The sequence below is a fragment of the Canis lupus genome, chromosome 6, assembly GCF_011100685.1.
Source record: "Canis lupus familiaris isolate Mischka breed German Shepherd chromosome 6, alternate assembly UU_Cfam_GSD_1.0, whole genome shotgun sequence".
NCBI classification, from domain to species: Eukaryota; Metazoa; Chordata; class Mammalia; order Carnivora; family Canidae; genus Canis; species Canis lupus.
The window spans coordinates 38,952,678-38,969,041 of NC_049227.1; the positions used below are offsets into that span (position 1 = coordinate 38,952,678).

The following is a 16,364-nucleotide window of genomic DNA, read 5'->3' on the forward strand; positions in this document are numbered from 1 at the left end:
TCAGGCACAGCTGTGCAACTGGAGAGGGCCCCGTCACCTCCACTGGGACCCCGCAAGGCTGCCACAAGCCAGAATCCAGCCACTCCCACTCCTGACCCTGAGATCCAAGCACTCCACCTCCCCAGCACCCCCAGACAGCCACTGAGGTGTCAGCGCCCTGCTCTGACATGACGGCGCCCTGCTTTGAAGCAAAACTCGGAGACCAGACAAGTCCCTGCTGGGCGCATGTTTATCCAGCTGCGTCCTGAGCGGAGGCCTCCGCCAGGGGCAGGGTGGCCAATGGCTCCCTGGAGACCAGCTCCTCCACGGCTCATCCCCGCCAGCGTCCAGCCAAGGCTGGGCATCCTTTCCAGCTGTGGTCCTCGGTCACTGCCTGGCCGCCTCCGCCTGCCACACCAACTCGCCCGAGATGTAGGTGGCCCGCACGTGGAGAGAGTCATCGAGCATCACGAAGTCTGGGTCAGAGGGGGGCGGTGAGAAGGAGGCAGGGGTGGGCCCATCGCCACCCCCACTCCCTCCCCCACCCTGACGCCACTGGGGAAACAGGCCTGCAACATGACTTGGGCACAGCACCCCAACCCATCGCAAGCTGACCCAGGTCCTGAACCAGCATTCCCAGCAGTAGGGTACAAGGGACAGAGGCCCCGGCAGCCCTTCCCCCAGCCTTGCCTCCTATGTCAGAAGGAGAAAGGAGCACATGGGGAGGCTGGCAGCTGGGCAAGGCCACCTGGGCACAGGGAAGATCCCACCTGCCCTGGCACTGCCCCAAGTCTTCAGTGGCCCGGGTGCCCGCATTGGCCCCTGACCTGCATCCGCCCCGAAGTCCAGGGTCCCCTTGCGCTTCTCCAGCCCCAGCAGCTGAGCGGGGTGCAGGGACGCAGCCTCCAGGGCCAATTCCACACTGCAGCCTGCTCAGAGGACACAAGTGGGTAACATCCCCCATCTCAGCACCGCTGGCAGCCCCTCCCCACCGCAGCCCCTGGGGCTCCAACGCCTAGGAACTGGAGAAGAGAGATGTCCCAGGACCCTGCGGCAGGTTGCCAAGGTTCCACCTGCACCCCATCCGAGGACACTGCTAGGTACCCTCCTTCCGCTCACTCACCCATCCCATCCTGACAGGCCTCCCCCTTCTCACACGAAAAGGCCTGCAGGCCCCTCCCCTGTCAGGGTCCCAGAAAGAGCCCTCCGACAAAGAAGCAGTAGCCTGGGCATCAATAAGGCCACCTCGACTTGACTTCCTACCCCTGCTACCCGTAAGAGGCCACATGACCAAACCCCATTCCTTCTGGTCCCATCACCACCCCAGCTGCCAGGCCGAAGCCACTTCCTGCCTCCTGGCCTGTCTCCTACTGCTCAAAATAGCACGCTGAACCCTGGAACCCCCAGGGACACCCCAGCCCCATGGCACCAAGAATCCCACGGGGCCTAGCCAATCACATCCTCTGCAGACACCCCTTCCAGGCTCCCCGAGAACACGCCCACCCTCTTAGGAAGCCTGGAGCGCTGCTCTGACCACCCCCTCCCCCCAGCTCTGTACCCGTGAGCCCACAGGGTCCAAGTTGGAAGGCTTTCCTGCGCATAAAGTGAGGTCCCTTCTCTTCTCAGGTACCACGGCTTCACTGCCTGTCACCCTGGATTCCAACCACCTGCTTGCTTGTCATTGTCTTAACCTGCCCCTGAGCTACTTGCAGAGGGGCCTCGGCCACATCCCTGGTGCTCATCCCTTGGGAGCTCCACCAGACGAGGGATGTGGGTACGAGACTCTAGTGGTCTCCACGCTTCCCTCCAACCTCTCCCAGATGTAGCTCAACATACACACACGCACACATGCATGCACACACACTCGCACCGCACACTCCCCCTACCCCAGCCTCACTGACCTGTGGCCTGCAGGAAGTGCCGGACACAGACGTCCATCGGGGCGATGCTGCCACTCAGAGTCTTGGTGCCTTGAGAGCAGAGAGGGCAGGCTCTGGGGGACCAGAGGCCACCAGGCACTAGGTGGGGGGTGGGCACTGGGCTGGCAGGGAACACCCGGATTCTTGGATCCCACGGGAGGCTGGGGGCTGTTCCCACATGGGCAGTCAGCAGGGATGTGCGGGTGGCTCACCTGCCACATAGGCTGTCAGCCCATCTACTTCCACCTCCTGCTGCCCCAGCGTGTGACGGCCATTGCCCAAGCCCAGGGCAGGGACAGCATCGGTGACCAACACCAGCCCTGCAGAGAGAAGGGGCCTTAGGACTTACCCCTACGGGGTCCTCCCAGCTGCTGCCACCCTGCCCTGCCACTCACCCTGGGGATGGGCGCGGTGGGCAATGCGCAGGGCAGCGGGGTTGGTATGTGTGCCGTCAGCAATCATCCCGTAGAAGATGTGGCGGCCTGGTGGCAGCCGGTCACTAGTCAAAAGCCCCACGATCCCTGGGTCACGGTGGTGGAACTGGGCAGGGATAGGAGGGAGGCAGCTAAGCGATGGCAGGAGCCTGACACCCACCCACCCCGGGCACTGGCAGACGGGGGGCGGGGCACTCACAGGCAGCATGGCGTTGAAGAGGTGCGTGATGAAGGTGGCCCCACTCTGCACGGCTTCCTCCGCAGCCTGCAGGTTGGCCACCGAGTGTCCTGCATAGGGGACCTGGACTCAAACTGTGCACCCAACCCAGGAACCCCCGCCATGGGCCCAACCCTGGGGGCGGCCCTCCTCACCTAGGGACACACAGATGCCACGGGCCGTCAGCGCCTGTATCACCTCATGGCTTCGGCCCAGCTCGGGGGCCAGCGTCACAATGCGGACGTTGTCCAAGGGCCCGTAGGTGGCCAGCACGTCATGGAAGGCGTTGGTCTCAAAGGAGCGCAGGTGGGCTTCGGGGTGTGCACCCCGCTTCTCCCGACTGATGAACGGGCCCTCCAGGTGCACCCCTGGGAGGAGGGGAGTGGATGTCTCCAGCTCGCCTCCTGCCCTGCAGCCCCCGCCCCAGCCCCTATGGCCTGCCCAGCCGCCCTCCCAGTTGGGTCTCTGGAGGAGGAAGGGCTGCCACCAGGTCCCCAAGGAGCCTCCCAGGGCGGGGGCAGGAAGAGGGGTCAGCCACTCACCGAGGACCCCTGCCCCATGGGGACCACCACTCTTCACAGGGATCTGAGGAAGGACCTGGGGGGAACCAGCTGTTAAAGCCCTGCCCCCTATGGCCCAGCGCCCGGCGGTCAGAGATCAGAGATCAGCCCCCCAACGGCCTTCCCTCAGGAATGGGAAGCTCCAGGCCCCCAGGCTCGGCCTGGGGAAGCGCAGTTCGAGAACTAACAGGACGCGGAGGTGAGACCCGAGGCAGGCCCAGGAGCCGGGGGAGGAGCTGGGCAGAGGGCAGGCACCTGGACAGCAGCGGGGACACGGCGGGCTGTGGACCTGGCCCAGGCGACGGGCCTGGCCTCGGGCTGCAGGACCAGAAGCACGGCCAGGCTGGAAGGGGGGTGCACTCCGGGCGGAGGGGTGTGGGCCGGAGAGCCTGGTGCGGGCAGGGCCGTGGGCTGAGGCCTCAGCGCCATCGGAAGCTCCGGTGTCCGTCCAGGTGCTCACGGTCCCCACCGTGGACGCAGACAGGCAGGTGCCCCAGGTCGCACCTCCCGCAGGAAGCCATGTGGGGAAGGAGGTGGGCAGGGAGCCCCGCGGGCAGCAAGGTCCCTGGGCCGCGCTGCGGGACAAACACGCCCGCCTCCTTCCCCCCCCAACCCGGGCTCCCCTGCCCCCAACAAAACCTGGAGATCTGCGAGAGGCCGAAGCCTTGTGTGACGCGCAAGACAAGAGCAGAACTGTCTCGGGAGCCTGAGGACGGTGCTGGGCAGATGTGGGGGACCCACACGGGGTCCACGTGGGGACAGGCGGTGCTCCGCAGCCCTGCCGCTGGAGGCCTGGCAGCGCCCGCCGCCCTGAGAAGCGCGGGGACCGAGAGACGCCTCGCCGCAGAGCAGCTGTGCTGCCAACCGCGCCCGTGAAGCACCAGGAAGCGCAGGAGAGGCCCAGGGGCTCCAAGTGAGAGGTGCAGACGCACAGGGAAACCTCCGGCCCGACGCTGTCAGCACGGTGCAGTGAGGCCTGGCCCGCGGTGGCCGCAGGAAAGCTCCCGGGCACCGCAGCCTGCTGGCTCCCGATCTCACACGGAGCCGACAGCCAAGGCTCGGCAGTAGCCGGGGGAAGCCGCCGAGGACACAGGACAAACGGGGCAGGGCCGGTGGGGCCAGGACGCGTGAGGACAGGTCCCGCACCCGTGAAACGAGGACGGAGCGTCAGCATTCCGAGACACAGCAAGCTTCTCCAAACTAAGGCTACATGAGCAGCCAAACAAAAAACCCAAAAGAACCGTGTGGTAAAAACAGCAAACACTGAAAAACAGAGTCAGAGAAGACTTAGAGAAGCCACCCGGAGGCCCAACAGCGGAGTGACAACTCCTGGGAAGAGGGCGACAGGGAAGCGGCAGAGAAAATCACGAAGCAATCACTGAAGACAAGCAAACAAAACCAAAAGTCAGACTTCGGCCTGAGCGGCGGAGCTGACGGCCAGCACGATGGAGGAACCCCGTCCCCTCACACTGAGGAGCCCAGGGCCAAAGGGAAGGTGCCATGAGCCCCACACACAAAGTATCAGAGTTCAGTGCCTCTGGCTTCTCAGCAGCAGCCCCGGGAGTCACAACACAACACAGCAACGCCTTTAAGATTCCAGAGCAGAGTCACTCCTAACAGAACTGCAACCCCGTCAAGAGAGGAGGCAACAGGGGCATCTGGGGGGGGCTCAGTCAATGCAGTGTCTGACTCTCGATCTCGGCTCTGGTCGTGATCTCAGGGTCCTGGGGTCAAGCCCCACATCAGGCTCCCTGCTCAGCGGGGAGTCCACCTGAGATTCTTTCCTCCTCCAGAATGGCTGGCACGTGCCTAAGGAGAGGACAGAGGCTCAGGCAGGCAGAGAGGAGACACTGAGAAGGATGGGCTGACCCCGAGGATCAAAGGGGTGGGGTGGAGCAGGGCGAGTGGTGCGCCGAGGCCTGTACCTTGGGAAGGCCCCTGTGGCAGGACTGAGAGCCGGGAGCGTGGGGCTCAGGAAGGGGGAGGGCAAGCAACGTGGAGGCAGCAAGACGGGCACGTGCCCAGGTTCCAAGCAGGGGGGAAAACACAGGCGGACAACCAGCAGAGAAAACAGAACCTCCCTAAAATAATAAATCTTTTTAAAAAATAATAAAGGGGGGGGGATCCCTGGGTGGCCCAGCAGTTTAGCACCTGCGTTCGGCCCAGGGCATGATCCTGGAGTCCCGGGACCGAGTCCCACGTCAGGCTCCCAGCATGGACCCTGCTTCTCTCTCTGCCTGTGTCTCTGCCTCTCTCTCTGTCTCCCATGAATAAATAAAATCTTAAAAAATAATTATAGTAAAAAGGGCCACCTGGGGGGCTCAGTGGTTGAGCGTCTGTCTTTGGCTCAGGGTATGATCCCAGAATCTGGGATCATGTCCCGCATCAGGCTCCATGCACGACCCCCTCCCTCCCCACAAGGAGCCTGCTTCTTTCTCTGCCTGTGTCTCTGCCTCTATGTCTCTTAGAATTAAATAAAATCTAGATAATAATAAAGAGAGCGTAAAAACACTCTGACCTTCAAGATCTCAAAAACTTCACCTCCTATGACCCCTTCCTCTAGCAGAAACTTGTGGATGTGCTCCAAAACGAAGGCATAAACCAACAAACCCAGGATGGGGGATCTGCAGGGGCTCCCCCCAGGTGAGAGCAAGGGTGTGCCAGGACCACTGGGCCCAAGGAAGCCAGCAGTCCGCACTGGGAAATGGGTTCTGGAGACCACTCCAGGAAGGCAACACTGTTGGAGCGCCTGGTACGTGCTGACGTCCCGAAAGAAGAGTGAGGAACTGGCAGGAACCCTGGAGTTGAGTCACCAGATAAAAGCAACGTAGCACACGCAGAGCAGCGACCCCAAGGGAAGCACAGCAGGCAGCAGGAAGGTGGGAGGAGTATCTGAGTCCCCGTCACCAGTGCTGCCAGCTGGCCTCACCAAGACTGCAGGCGGCCACCTGGGGAGGTCAGTGGGGCGGCTGGAAGCCTGGGAGGACAGCCTCACCCTGTCCTCTGGTGGGACGCACACATGCACACACGTGGCCCTAAACCGACAAGTCGGTAGGAGCACCAGCCTGTACTGGAGACCAGAGAGCAAATTCCAAGAATCAGCTGAGCTGAAAGGGACGTCTCTCCATGGGAGCCAGTGGGGACAAAGGGCTGGTTTTCCTAATGAGTCACGTGATGATAAGTGTAAGTTCACTACAGATTTTGTTAAAAAACAAAAAAACAAAAACAAAAAAAATGGCTGAGTTTTTCCAGAATAGATGTTTCCCCCCCGAACAGGTGGGCATGCATGTTAGACACTGAAGAGACCCACTGCCTTCAGCCCATTGCCCACGTGCCACCGGGAGACGGTGTCGTGACGAGTGTCAGGTTCCATCCTCAAGCTTTCTCCAAAGTCCTCTGAGGGAGCTCAGCGCCACGCACAGCGGGGAAGAGATTGCCCCAACCCAAGGGGTGGCTGGGATGGTGGGTGAATCCTTGGACTGCTGTCTGCAGCGAGGACACCACATGGGACATTCCAGGGGGTTCCGCAGAGGCTCTCCTGGGGAACGACACACAAGGAGAGGGGACCCGCGCCGTGTCCGTCCCTGGCTGCTCTCCCCACCTGGGCTCACATGTGCCACTCCTGACCCCATAAGCTCCGAGTCTCAGATTCAGAACCTGAGGTCCAAACAAGACACTCAGGATTTCCTTCAAACCTTGAAGCAAAACAGAGATTTACAGGAAGAGCTAGAGAACGCTAAGCTGGGAGGGCAGAACACGGGATAGCACGGACAGACGGACAGACGTAGGGGAAACGAGGCCAGTTCCCGGCAGGAAGGCAGAGGAAGAGGTCAAAGGACACAGGGCGTGTGGGGCCAGAGGCAAAGGTGTGGCTGCCTCCCAAGGAGGTGCCACGTCTTGGCTAAGCAGCTGATGGGACTTGAAGCAGAGAACAACGCGCGATCAAACAGTCAGGCTGAAGGAGACCGCAGAAACAAACCAGGTGGTCTCAGTGGACCAGAACATGATGACAAAGGACCTGACAAATGAAACAATCCAGTTCTGCCCAGAGTGAGCCAGCCCTGGGGCGGGGCGGGATCCCAGGGAGTAGTCCTGTAGTTGCTAAGAGAATACCAAGATCCAATTTTCACATTCACCACCCTCCACGACCTTCCTTTCTGCTGCCTGAGGCTTTCAACCTGCAAGTGCTTATGGAGGATGACAGCTACTAGTAAAACCACGTAAGCCAAAAGTCCCCAAGGCCAGAAACCGGTGGTCCTAAAGAAAAAGCCCTCACCTCCTGCGAGGCAGCGGTCACATGTGCTGCTGAAGGTGTAGGCGGTGTGCGACCACACAGCAGAGCCACAGCGTCAGGACTTCAAAAAGGAAGCATCAAATAGAACAAGGCAAAGATCTTCCAGGCAGTGGGCTCGGAGATAGAAAGAGAACAGCCTAGAATGGCTGGCACGTGCCTAAGAAGAGGACAGAGGCTCAGGCAGGCAGAGAGGAGACACTGAGAAGGATGGGCTGACCCCGAGGATCAAAGGGGTGGGGTGGAGCAGGGCGAGTGGTGCGCCGAGGCCTGTACCTTGGGAAGGCCCCTGTGGCAGGACTGAGAGCCGGGAGCGTGGGGCTCAGGAAGGGGGAGGGCAAGCAACGTGGAGGCAGCAAGACGGGCACGTGCCCAGGTTCCAAGCAGGGGGGAACACACAGGCGGACAACCAGCGGAGAAAACAGAACCTGGTGCCGGTGTCCAGCAGGAAGGTGAGCTTAGTTTTTAACAACCGACTATGATGGGAGACCTGGGGGAAGTTTCCAGAAAAATGTCCACAGCTGACGGTTGACCAAGTCCTTAATACGTACAGCACAGGGCAGCCCCGGTGGCGCAGCAGTTTAGCACCACCTGCAGCCGGGGTTTGATCCTGGGGACCCTGGATCGAGTTCCACATCAGGCCCCCTGCATGGAGCCTGCTTCTCTCTCTGCCTGTGCCTCTGCCTCTATCTCTGTTTCTATGAATAAATAAATAAAATCTTTTTAAAAAAATACATACGGCACAACCCCAGGAGATGGACATGGTCACCTGTCTCAACTTAGACTTGAGAAAACAGACTCAGAACAAAATAGTGTCCTGTGACGCCCCCCGCTAACCAGTGAAGTTATGGGGCCCAGACCAAACCCAAAGCCCACTCCTGACCTCCCCCAACATCCAGCTTGGACTCTCTGTCCACACACCCGGGAAGGACCCCACAGCGGGCAACATGATCATTGTACAAAAGACCCTGCACTGGAGAGAAGCATGGCACTGGAGCAAAGATGAGGGATTACAGGGTAACAGTCACCTCCCTAAACTCTGCTCAGGTAAGGGAACACCCACACTTTTCAAAACTCTCAGCATCAAGCAGTTAAGAGGCAGGAGGAGCAACGCCTGGGTGGCTTAGGAGTTGAGCATCTGCCTTTGGCTCAGAGTGTGACCCCAGGGTCCGAGTCCCACATCGGGTTCCCTGCAGGGAGCCTGCTTCTCCCTCTGCCTCTGTCTCTGCCTCTCTCTGTGTCTCTCTCATGAATAAATAAAATCTTTAAAAAAAAAAAAAAAGCACGAGAAATACTAACTGCTCTCCAGCAACTCGGAAACAAAAAAACCCAATGATAAGACGTGGTAAAGAATAAAGACAGAGGAGATCCCTGGGTGGCTCAGCGGTTTAGTACCTGCCTTCGGCCCAGAGTGTGGTCCCGGGAACTGGGTGGGATCGAGTCCCACATCGGGGTCCCTACAGGGAGCCTGCTTCTCCCTCTGCCTCTGCCTCTCTCTGTCTCTCATGAATAAATAAAATCTTAAAAAAAAAAAAAAAAAGAATAAAGACAAAACCCCACAAAGGAAATACCAGGGAGGTTCGGATGGGAGGACCAGTGGGAGGATGTGGGGGCAGACAAGAGCAGCAGGAGGCCGGGCTGGGGGCAGGGAAGCTTCTTTCTGGAAAGCACACTCCCCTGACTCAGCGAGCACAGACAGGTTGGGGGGGATGAGCCTGAGGAGCAGGCACGGATGTGGCAATCAGAAAGTCCCAGCAACCGGTTTCTGGAGCCTGGAGGGCAGCTCAGAAAGGACGTGCAGCCGGGGAAGGCACTGCCTGTGGGACACCCGGATGAGCAAGCCCTGGGGCAGGACCCCACGCGGTGGAAGGAGGCCAACAGGTGAGGCCAGGTGCTAGTGGGAAGTGTTGGTGGGAGCAGATTCGAGAAAGTGCTGCTGCTTCTGGAGCCCCCTCTCCTGGACACTGGGAGCCCGACCTCACCTTGTGATAAACCTCTGGTGGTGAGGTGACCAACGTGGGGCAGAAAGAGGTGACTCCATGCGACAAGATTCTCTGGGCCACCAGGGCGACTCCTGAGCCCACGTCCTCCGTGGCCTGAGAGAAGTCAACGCCAAATCCACCTACGGCCACAAAGAGAAGGTCCCACGGTGCCCAGACCACCCTCTCGGGGTCGCCACCCGCAGCCCTAGACCGCACCGTTGATCTGCACGTCGATGAAGCCGGGCGCCAGGATGCAGCCCCCGCAGTCCCGCCGCTCATCTGCCACTCGCCGCTCCTCAAAGAACAGCTTCTCGGGGTCCAGAACGCGGCCTTCGCGCACCCACAAATCCTCCCTGCGGCCAAAAGCGGGGGGGGGGGGGGGTAAGGCTGCCCGCCCCGCACCGTGGGCCACGCGGCAGCTCCCTGGCCCGCGCCCCGCACGAAAGCAGCCCGCAGCTCCGGCCCCTACGCCCGCCCGCCCCCGGCGCCCCCCGAGCGGCCGCCGCCCCGGGCGCCCCCGAGCCGCCCCGGCGCCCCACCTGAGCAGCGCCTGGCCTCGCAGGATGCGGCAGTTGGTGAACTGGAGCACCGGGGCCCGCGCCCCGTCCTGCCCGCCGCGCATCGTGAGCCACCGAGCCCGGCCGAGAGGGCGGCGCCCGGAGCCCAGCAGCCCAAGCCCGCTACCCGCTCCCCGCCGACTGCGGACCGCCGAGCTCGGCCGCACCCACGTGACCCTCAGCTGACTGAGGCGCATCACGTGAGCGGCGGGCCCACGTGACCGGCCGCCCACGTGACCAGCGCGCCCCGGGCCTGCAGGGATTCCGTGGCCGCCCCGTCCGCCCACTCCGCCCCGCCCCCAGCCTGATCCCACACAAGCGGTCCACACAGGCGTCCAGTCACAACCGAGAACTTTATTGGACACGGCTCCGCTCAGGGCCCGCGGCCCCGGACAGCCGGGGCTGGACGAGAGTGGTTCCATCCGAGCCTCAGGGCAAACGGTAACCCCATAACGCAACACTACCTAAGGTTACTATATAGTTGGGAGACGGAGGGCTGCTCCACAGACGTATGAACAGATCAAATCTTTATAAATAATAAACATCCAGTGAAGAGAAAAATGACAAGTCTAATTCATCCTTAAACACAGAGCACTCTAGGGCAGATGAGTGGGGGCGGCCAGGGGCTTGCATCCTCACTGGTCGGGGGCCTAGATGGGGAATGAGTGGGCCCAGATGTCCACGGCACGGGGCGGGGGCAAGGCCGGAGTAACAGACGATGGGCACTAGGACACTGTGCATTTACAAGACCAACTACTGGGGGTGGGGGGCAGCTGCCCCGTGCATGTGTGTCAGGCTGTTCATTTTGGAATGAGGGGGTGGTCTTTACATCATATTCTGTGGCTGGTGCGCTTGGAGAAGGGCTACTTTGTGGACAGGATGAGGGCAACAATGAGACCGTAGAGGCCGAGCACCTCGGCGAAAATGAGGATCAGGATCATGCCCACGAATAGCCGAGGCTGCTGGGCGGTGCCACGCACACCAGCGTCCCCCACGATGCCAATGGCAAAGCCAGCCGCCAGCCCGCTCAGGCCCACACTCAGGCCAGCACCCAGTTGGAGGAAACTCCTGCAGGGAGAGAGGATACAGGAGAAACATTAGCTACCTGCTGGGGAAGCCACCCACCCAATGCCCCTCCCATGCCCTCCCAGCCCTGTGTAGTGGCCTGACCCCAGGCAGGGCAGGACAGGTGCAGAGGGACCCAGCACTCACCTGTAGAGGCTGATGCCATCATTCAGGGAATTAGCGATGAGGACTGCCACCACCAACCCATAGATGGCAATAATACCAGCCATGACCACTGGGATGATGGATTTCATGATCAGTTCTGGCCGCATGACAGACATGGCTGCAATGCCGGTGCCACTCTTGGCTGTACCATAGGCGGCACCTAGGGCTGTGGGGAAGATGGGGGAAAGGCAAGATGAGCTCAGAGTACCAGGGACCAGGACCCTGGGAGTAGCTCTGGCACAGTTGAAGGACACCTTAAGTTCTAACAAAGAGGACATGAAGTTGGTACCCAGCCAGGGGCAGGAGGTAGCCCTCAGTGGCAACAGCCCCAGCTGGGCATGCAAGGAGCCCAGGTAGCTCACTCTTTCTCCACCGGAGACCGTTATGGCTGTCTGGCCTATCTGTGCTCCTGCTCTGCTGTGAAATGCTGGCCCCATCTTCCAGGGAGCCTCTGTGTAGCTGCCTGCAGCCTAGAGGGTGGAGCTGTGATGGGTCCAGCCCAGTCCTGTGGAGAAATACACAGCTGGGGCCCTTAAGCCTTAAGATTCTGGACATTTTTTTTTTTTTTAAACCATCTTAAGTCCCGGATATTCAGGTCAGAAACGGCCTGGCAAACCACCAAGTGACTACATCTCAGCAGCCCAAATGTCAGGTCAGGGTCAGCCAGTCTGCCTCGGGGCTCCACCAGGGACACGCTGGAAGAGCCTCAACACACGGCCTAACCACAGGGTCAGAGGAAGCTGGCCCCACAAGCCCGATCTCCGGCCACAGCTTTCCCAATTCCCGGCTCTGCCCACCACACCACTCCCAGCCCTCCAGGAGGGCTAGCATCTTGTCAGCAGGCTGAGTGCATTCTCAGCCACGCAGAAGGTCCGGACCCTCAAGTTTGGAAAGAATCCTCTCTAAAAATTCAGAGCAAAAAGTGTGAGCCAAGGAGAGCTGTAGTAACCGAAAAAGGTCACAGGGAGCCCCCACCCAGGCAGACCTTCCAGAAGTCCCCCTTCGTACACTCAAAAGCCTAGATTCCTTGAGGCCTCCAGGAATGGGGGTAGGGAGGAAACTCTAGGGTGGCCTGTCTCCTCTGATGATATCCGTCCTCCCTCTAGAGTGTGCGGTCTTCCTGAAAGTTCTTTTATCCTGACCTCAGAGTCTAGAGTAACTTTTGCACAGAACAGAGCCACAGGGGGCCAGGTGGCTCTTCTGACTCCTGCCCTTCAGGGTCTCACTGCACCACTTGAGCAGAGAATAACATGGCTCCGAGGTGGAAAAGAACAAGACAATCCCAACCTTTTTTCGGCATGTTTTATTCACCTATTTGGGCCACAAAAAATGGCTACCCTCTATGCTCATTACCGAGCAGGGAAGTCAAAGGAGCTCTAGCTTCCCAGGGCTCCAAGCCTGGTGAGGACACACATGGCACCTCCAAACAAAGCAACACATCCTAGAAGAGTGGGGAGGCTGGTGGGGGAGGGGGGTCTGGGGAAGGGCTCCATAAGGTAACACTGGGTAGAAATGTGAGTGAGCAAAAAAGGACTAAAATGACACGAATGGAGACATCCACCAACATGACACCAGACTGGGAGCTACTAGAAAGATAAAAGAGGTTGCAGTGGAAGCAGAGGAATTGTACTGCCTCCATCACCTGGTCCTAAAGGCACCACTCCTAGACACTCAGCACCATCAACCTGGGGCTCAGGGCTGGTCTTGACAATGCTCTTCTGGAACTCTGCTGGTCGCAGTATATTTGGGGGCTCCTACTGCAGGCCCAGCACCACATCAGGCTGTGTCACACACATGCAAGAGACCAGTGCTGTGGCTTATTACTCAAGCAGGAGAGCACAGGTGACATGTGGCACTGAGTGAGAAACTGACTACTAGGAAGTCAGCGTTGCAGGGAGCAGGACACTGCCAGACATGGAAAGTGAGCTGGGCTCTTTTCCAGGAGGTGGCAGGAAGATTGTGTGACTGGGGGTGGGGAGGCAACAGGACGAACAAAGGGAAGAAACAGGGCTGACCATCAGGGAATAGTGGCCTGGCCTAGGCAGCAGCAGGTATCCCCAAAAGCCCTGGATGTTAGCTAGCTCTGGAGACTGAGCCCGACAAGGTCCCAAATCAAGCGGGGCACAGAAAAGAGTGCAATCAGGAGGCAAGTCTGGGAACACACGAAGGGCAGGGTACTTGCCGGCAGGGAGGAAGTCAAAGAGATTGCAGAAAAGGAGCAATGGACAGCCTGTGGAAGAGTTGATGAAGAAAGAATGGACAGGACTTTCGTCACAAAAAAAAGGGGAAGCAGGAAGGGAGATCGGGCCCACAGGAGCAGGTGGCACCAGTCCTTGGGGGCCTGGGGTAACCAAAAAAAATCGTAGACCACTGATACGCTGGTTCTCAGTAACTTCCAGAGGCCTGCCTTCTGGTCAGGCTCCATCTGAAAATATCAAGTTAAGTTCTAGAAAGGAAGAGATGTACCTGGTGACTGAAGACAGGCCAGGAGCTGGGTACAAAAAAAGGGCTCAGGGGGCAAACTCAGGGCTTCCAGACCAAGCAAGGACAGCCAGAACTCAAGGAATTCTGGGGCAGGAGAATCTTGTTTTGTTCACTGACGTTCCCCTGTACCTGACACGTAGTAGGAGCTCAATCAAGATTTGCTGAATGAACGAAAGACAGCCACAGGTGGCCAGACCAAGTAGAATCTCTGAGAGCACTGTGGAGGCAAAGAGCAGAAAAGGCTGGGGGGAAGCGAGTCACAGCAGCCTGTCCAGGAGCGCTGGAAGCAGGCAACCCCTACAGATGTGGAAAGAGCAGGCCCGGCTAGGAGGGAAGGGGAAGTCCGCAGACCACTTCTCCCACCACAATTGACCCCTAACTCACACGTGATGGGAAGGGCACGGCTCACTCAGCAACTCATGACTAGCGGACAGGCCCAGGCAGAGGGAGGCCGGCAAGAGAGCAGAGTCCCCAAGCCCCTGCACCACAAGTGTTTACAGTCAGCAGAGGCTGTTTGGAGTCCAAACCTTCCCATACTTGCACAAGGAGCTTCCCCAGTCCACCAGGTAGGGTGGGGCAGGGCGGAGTCATCAAAACCAAAAACCAGACCTACCCAAGAAGGCCCAGAGGAGACCAGGCCAGACCAGTCTAGAGGGTTGCAGGGGGACCAGGGCTAACCTTCCTGGGTCCCACATTCCTGGGCCCGGCCCACAGGCCTCTCTCCCACATACACCAATTTCCACTGAATTCGACACCCTATGACCATTAAGACACAACTTCAGAATAAGAGTGCTATCTAGACACGGAAGGCCCCTTTTCTTCCCCCAGAGGAGCCCTCCCAATCTTGGGTCTCAGGAAATCATTCATTCATTCATTCATTCATTCATTCAGGCCAGAACTAGAAGACATCCCTCTAAGGACAAAGACCCACTCCCCTCAAGGCAGACACTTCACACCACCCTCTCACGCACCCTGGGGCAGACTCTTGGCAAGCGTGCACACTCACAGTGCTGTTGCTGGCCTGCCTCCCAGGCACCCATCCTTTGCCCTTGCCCTGTCCCGACCCCCACCCTGTTCCACGCAATCCTAGGTCTCAGGACCAGCCCCTCAGCCCAGCTTCCCACAGCAACCCACACACCCCAGGACTACTGGGGAAGTGACAGCCCCACCCCCCGCGAAGCACCTGCCTCTGGCTTCGGATCCACTCCACTCTCGTGGGGGAGGGAGGGGGCCGTAGGGGCGAGGAGTGTGTGTGTCGGAGGGAGAGCCGGGGGCTCATGCCCTGCCCCCACCTCCGCCCGACAGGGCCGGCCCCCGTCAAGGGGAGCCTTCCAAGGAGTGATGTCACACCTGCCCGCAGGATGGGGGGTGCAGAGCAGGCGCAGGATCGCGCGCCCCCACCCCAGCCTTCCTCCCGCCCGCCTCTCCCAGGGCTAAGATGGCACCGGCGCCGCCGCCCCACCCCCGCACCGACACCGACCGGGGCAGGGCTGTCGGTCAGAGATCCCCGGGAGACTCCAGACACCCGCACCCCCGCCCCGCCCAGCCCGCAGGCCCTGCGCCCCGCAGCCCTCTGCGGCCCCGACCCCCACCCGCTGTCACGTGAGCCCCGGGACCCCCCAACAGCTCGGAATTACGTCAGCGTGACGTCACACACCGAACCCGGGGGAGATGCGGGCCTCCGACCCGCGCGCCCGCGCGCCCCCAGCCTCCCGGGTCCCTCCTGCCGCGGCGCTCACCGCTGAAGACCATGGCGGCCGAGGCGCCCATGACTGCGAAAAAGGAGGCGTACTCGGGGCCGTTCTTGGCCTCGGACATGTCTGCGGGTGGGGAGAGGGCGAGCTTCAGCGGGCCGAGGCGGGGGCGAGGACGGGCCGGGCTCGGCGGGCGAGGGAGCGCGAGGAGCGGTCAGGCGGCTGCGAAGGCGACCCGGCCCGTCAGCCGCTGCGCTCTAAATACCAGCACCGCAGAACAAAATGGCGGCCGCGGCCGCGTCACATGATCCGGGCCCCGCCCCTGAGGGCCGTACCATGCGTGGCGGCGGGGGGGCGCCCCTCCCGCGGTCGCCCTAGCGGTCCTCTGACCGCTCCCGCACGGTGCCGCCGCCCGACCGGCCAAGACCCGGGCGTCCCGCCCCACCTCGGCCCCCGCGAGCGCGGGGCCGGACGCTGAGAGCCGTTCACCCCCCGCGGCGTTGGGCCCGTCCGGCTCCCGGGCGGGGGCGGGGCGCAGGCCGTCTGTATTAGCATAGGGGGCGGGGCCTGCGCGCCCCGCCTTCTCTGCGGCTGCGCGGCGCTAGCTGCTGTGGGGTTCCGAGTGCGGCTTCGCTTTACGTTCGCCGGGCGGCTCGGCCGGGGCTCTCTCGCGGCCTTCACCCCGGGACCGGGGACGTCTCCACACTTCGCGGGGCGGCCCGAGGGTTCGGGCAGGCGGAGCCCAAATCCCAAGTCCGGGGCGCCGGCCCGATGTGCCGCCGGCCCCGGGAAAGCCCCCCACCCCCGGCCCGGGAGGCCCTGTGCCCCCGGGCTCCCCCTACCCCGACCCTGCCATCCGTCTCCCGCAGACACGGCCCCAGCTGCCGCCGACGCAGCGATCGGTGCCTTGTCTCCCGGCTTACGAGGAGCCCCCATCGCGCATCTGCCCTTGCATCGGGGACCCAAACTTGGGGGGGGGGCTCTTCGCCCTTCAGGGCGTAGGCGTGACCGCCCTGA

General features: G+C 60.9%; 2 protein-coding genes across 4 annotated transcripts; both read right to left on the reverse strand.

Annotated features, from left to right (window-relative positions):
• Positions 1–211: 211 nt before the first annotated feature.
• Positions 212–10,107, reverse strand: AMDHD2 (amidohydrolase domain containing 2). Of its 3 annotated transcripts, XM_038540692.1 has the most exons (11): positions 9,922–10,106; positions 9,599–9,735; positions 9,383–9,522; positions 3,092–3,146; positions 2,705–2,917; positions 2,532–2,620; positions 2,294–2,438; positions 2,111–2,218; positions 1,881–1,949; positions 807–908; positions 212–455 (listed from the first exon to the last, which is right to left on the reverse strand). In XM_038540692.1, exons 1-11 carry the CDS (start codon positions 10,002–10,004, stop codon positions 367–369), a joined length of 1,230 nt encoding a protein of 409 aa, XP_038396620.1. In that variant the 5' UTR covers positions 10,005–10,106; the 3' UTR covers positions 212–366. The 3 variants fall into 3 exon arrangements, 2 of the variants coding, with proteins under 2 accessions (XP_038396620.1, XP_038396621.1); XR_005360973.1 differs by lacking the exon at positions 212–455 and having other exon boundaries at positions 1,881–1,972; positions 9,922–10,107; XM_038540693.1 differs by lacking the exons at positions 9,383–9,522; positions 9,599–9,735; positions 9,922–10,106 and adding an exon at positions 3,365–5,332.
• A 166-nt stretch (positions 10,108–10,273) lies between these two features.
• ATP6V0C (ATPase H+ transporting V0 subunit c) lies at positions 10,274–15,626 on the reverse strand. The gene is made up of 3 exons (XM_038540695.1): positions 15,393–15,626; positions 11,152–11,335; positions 10,274–11,007 (listed from the first exon to the last, which is right to left on the reverse strand). The coding sequence occupies exons 1-3, from the start codon at positions 15,469–15,471 to the stop codon at positions 10,803–10,805; spliced, it is 468 nt and encodes a 155-aa protein (XP_038396623.1). The 5' UTR covers positions 15,472–15,626; the 3' UTR covers positions 10,274–10,802.
• Positions 15,627–16,364: the final 738 nt, after the last annotated feature.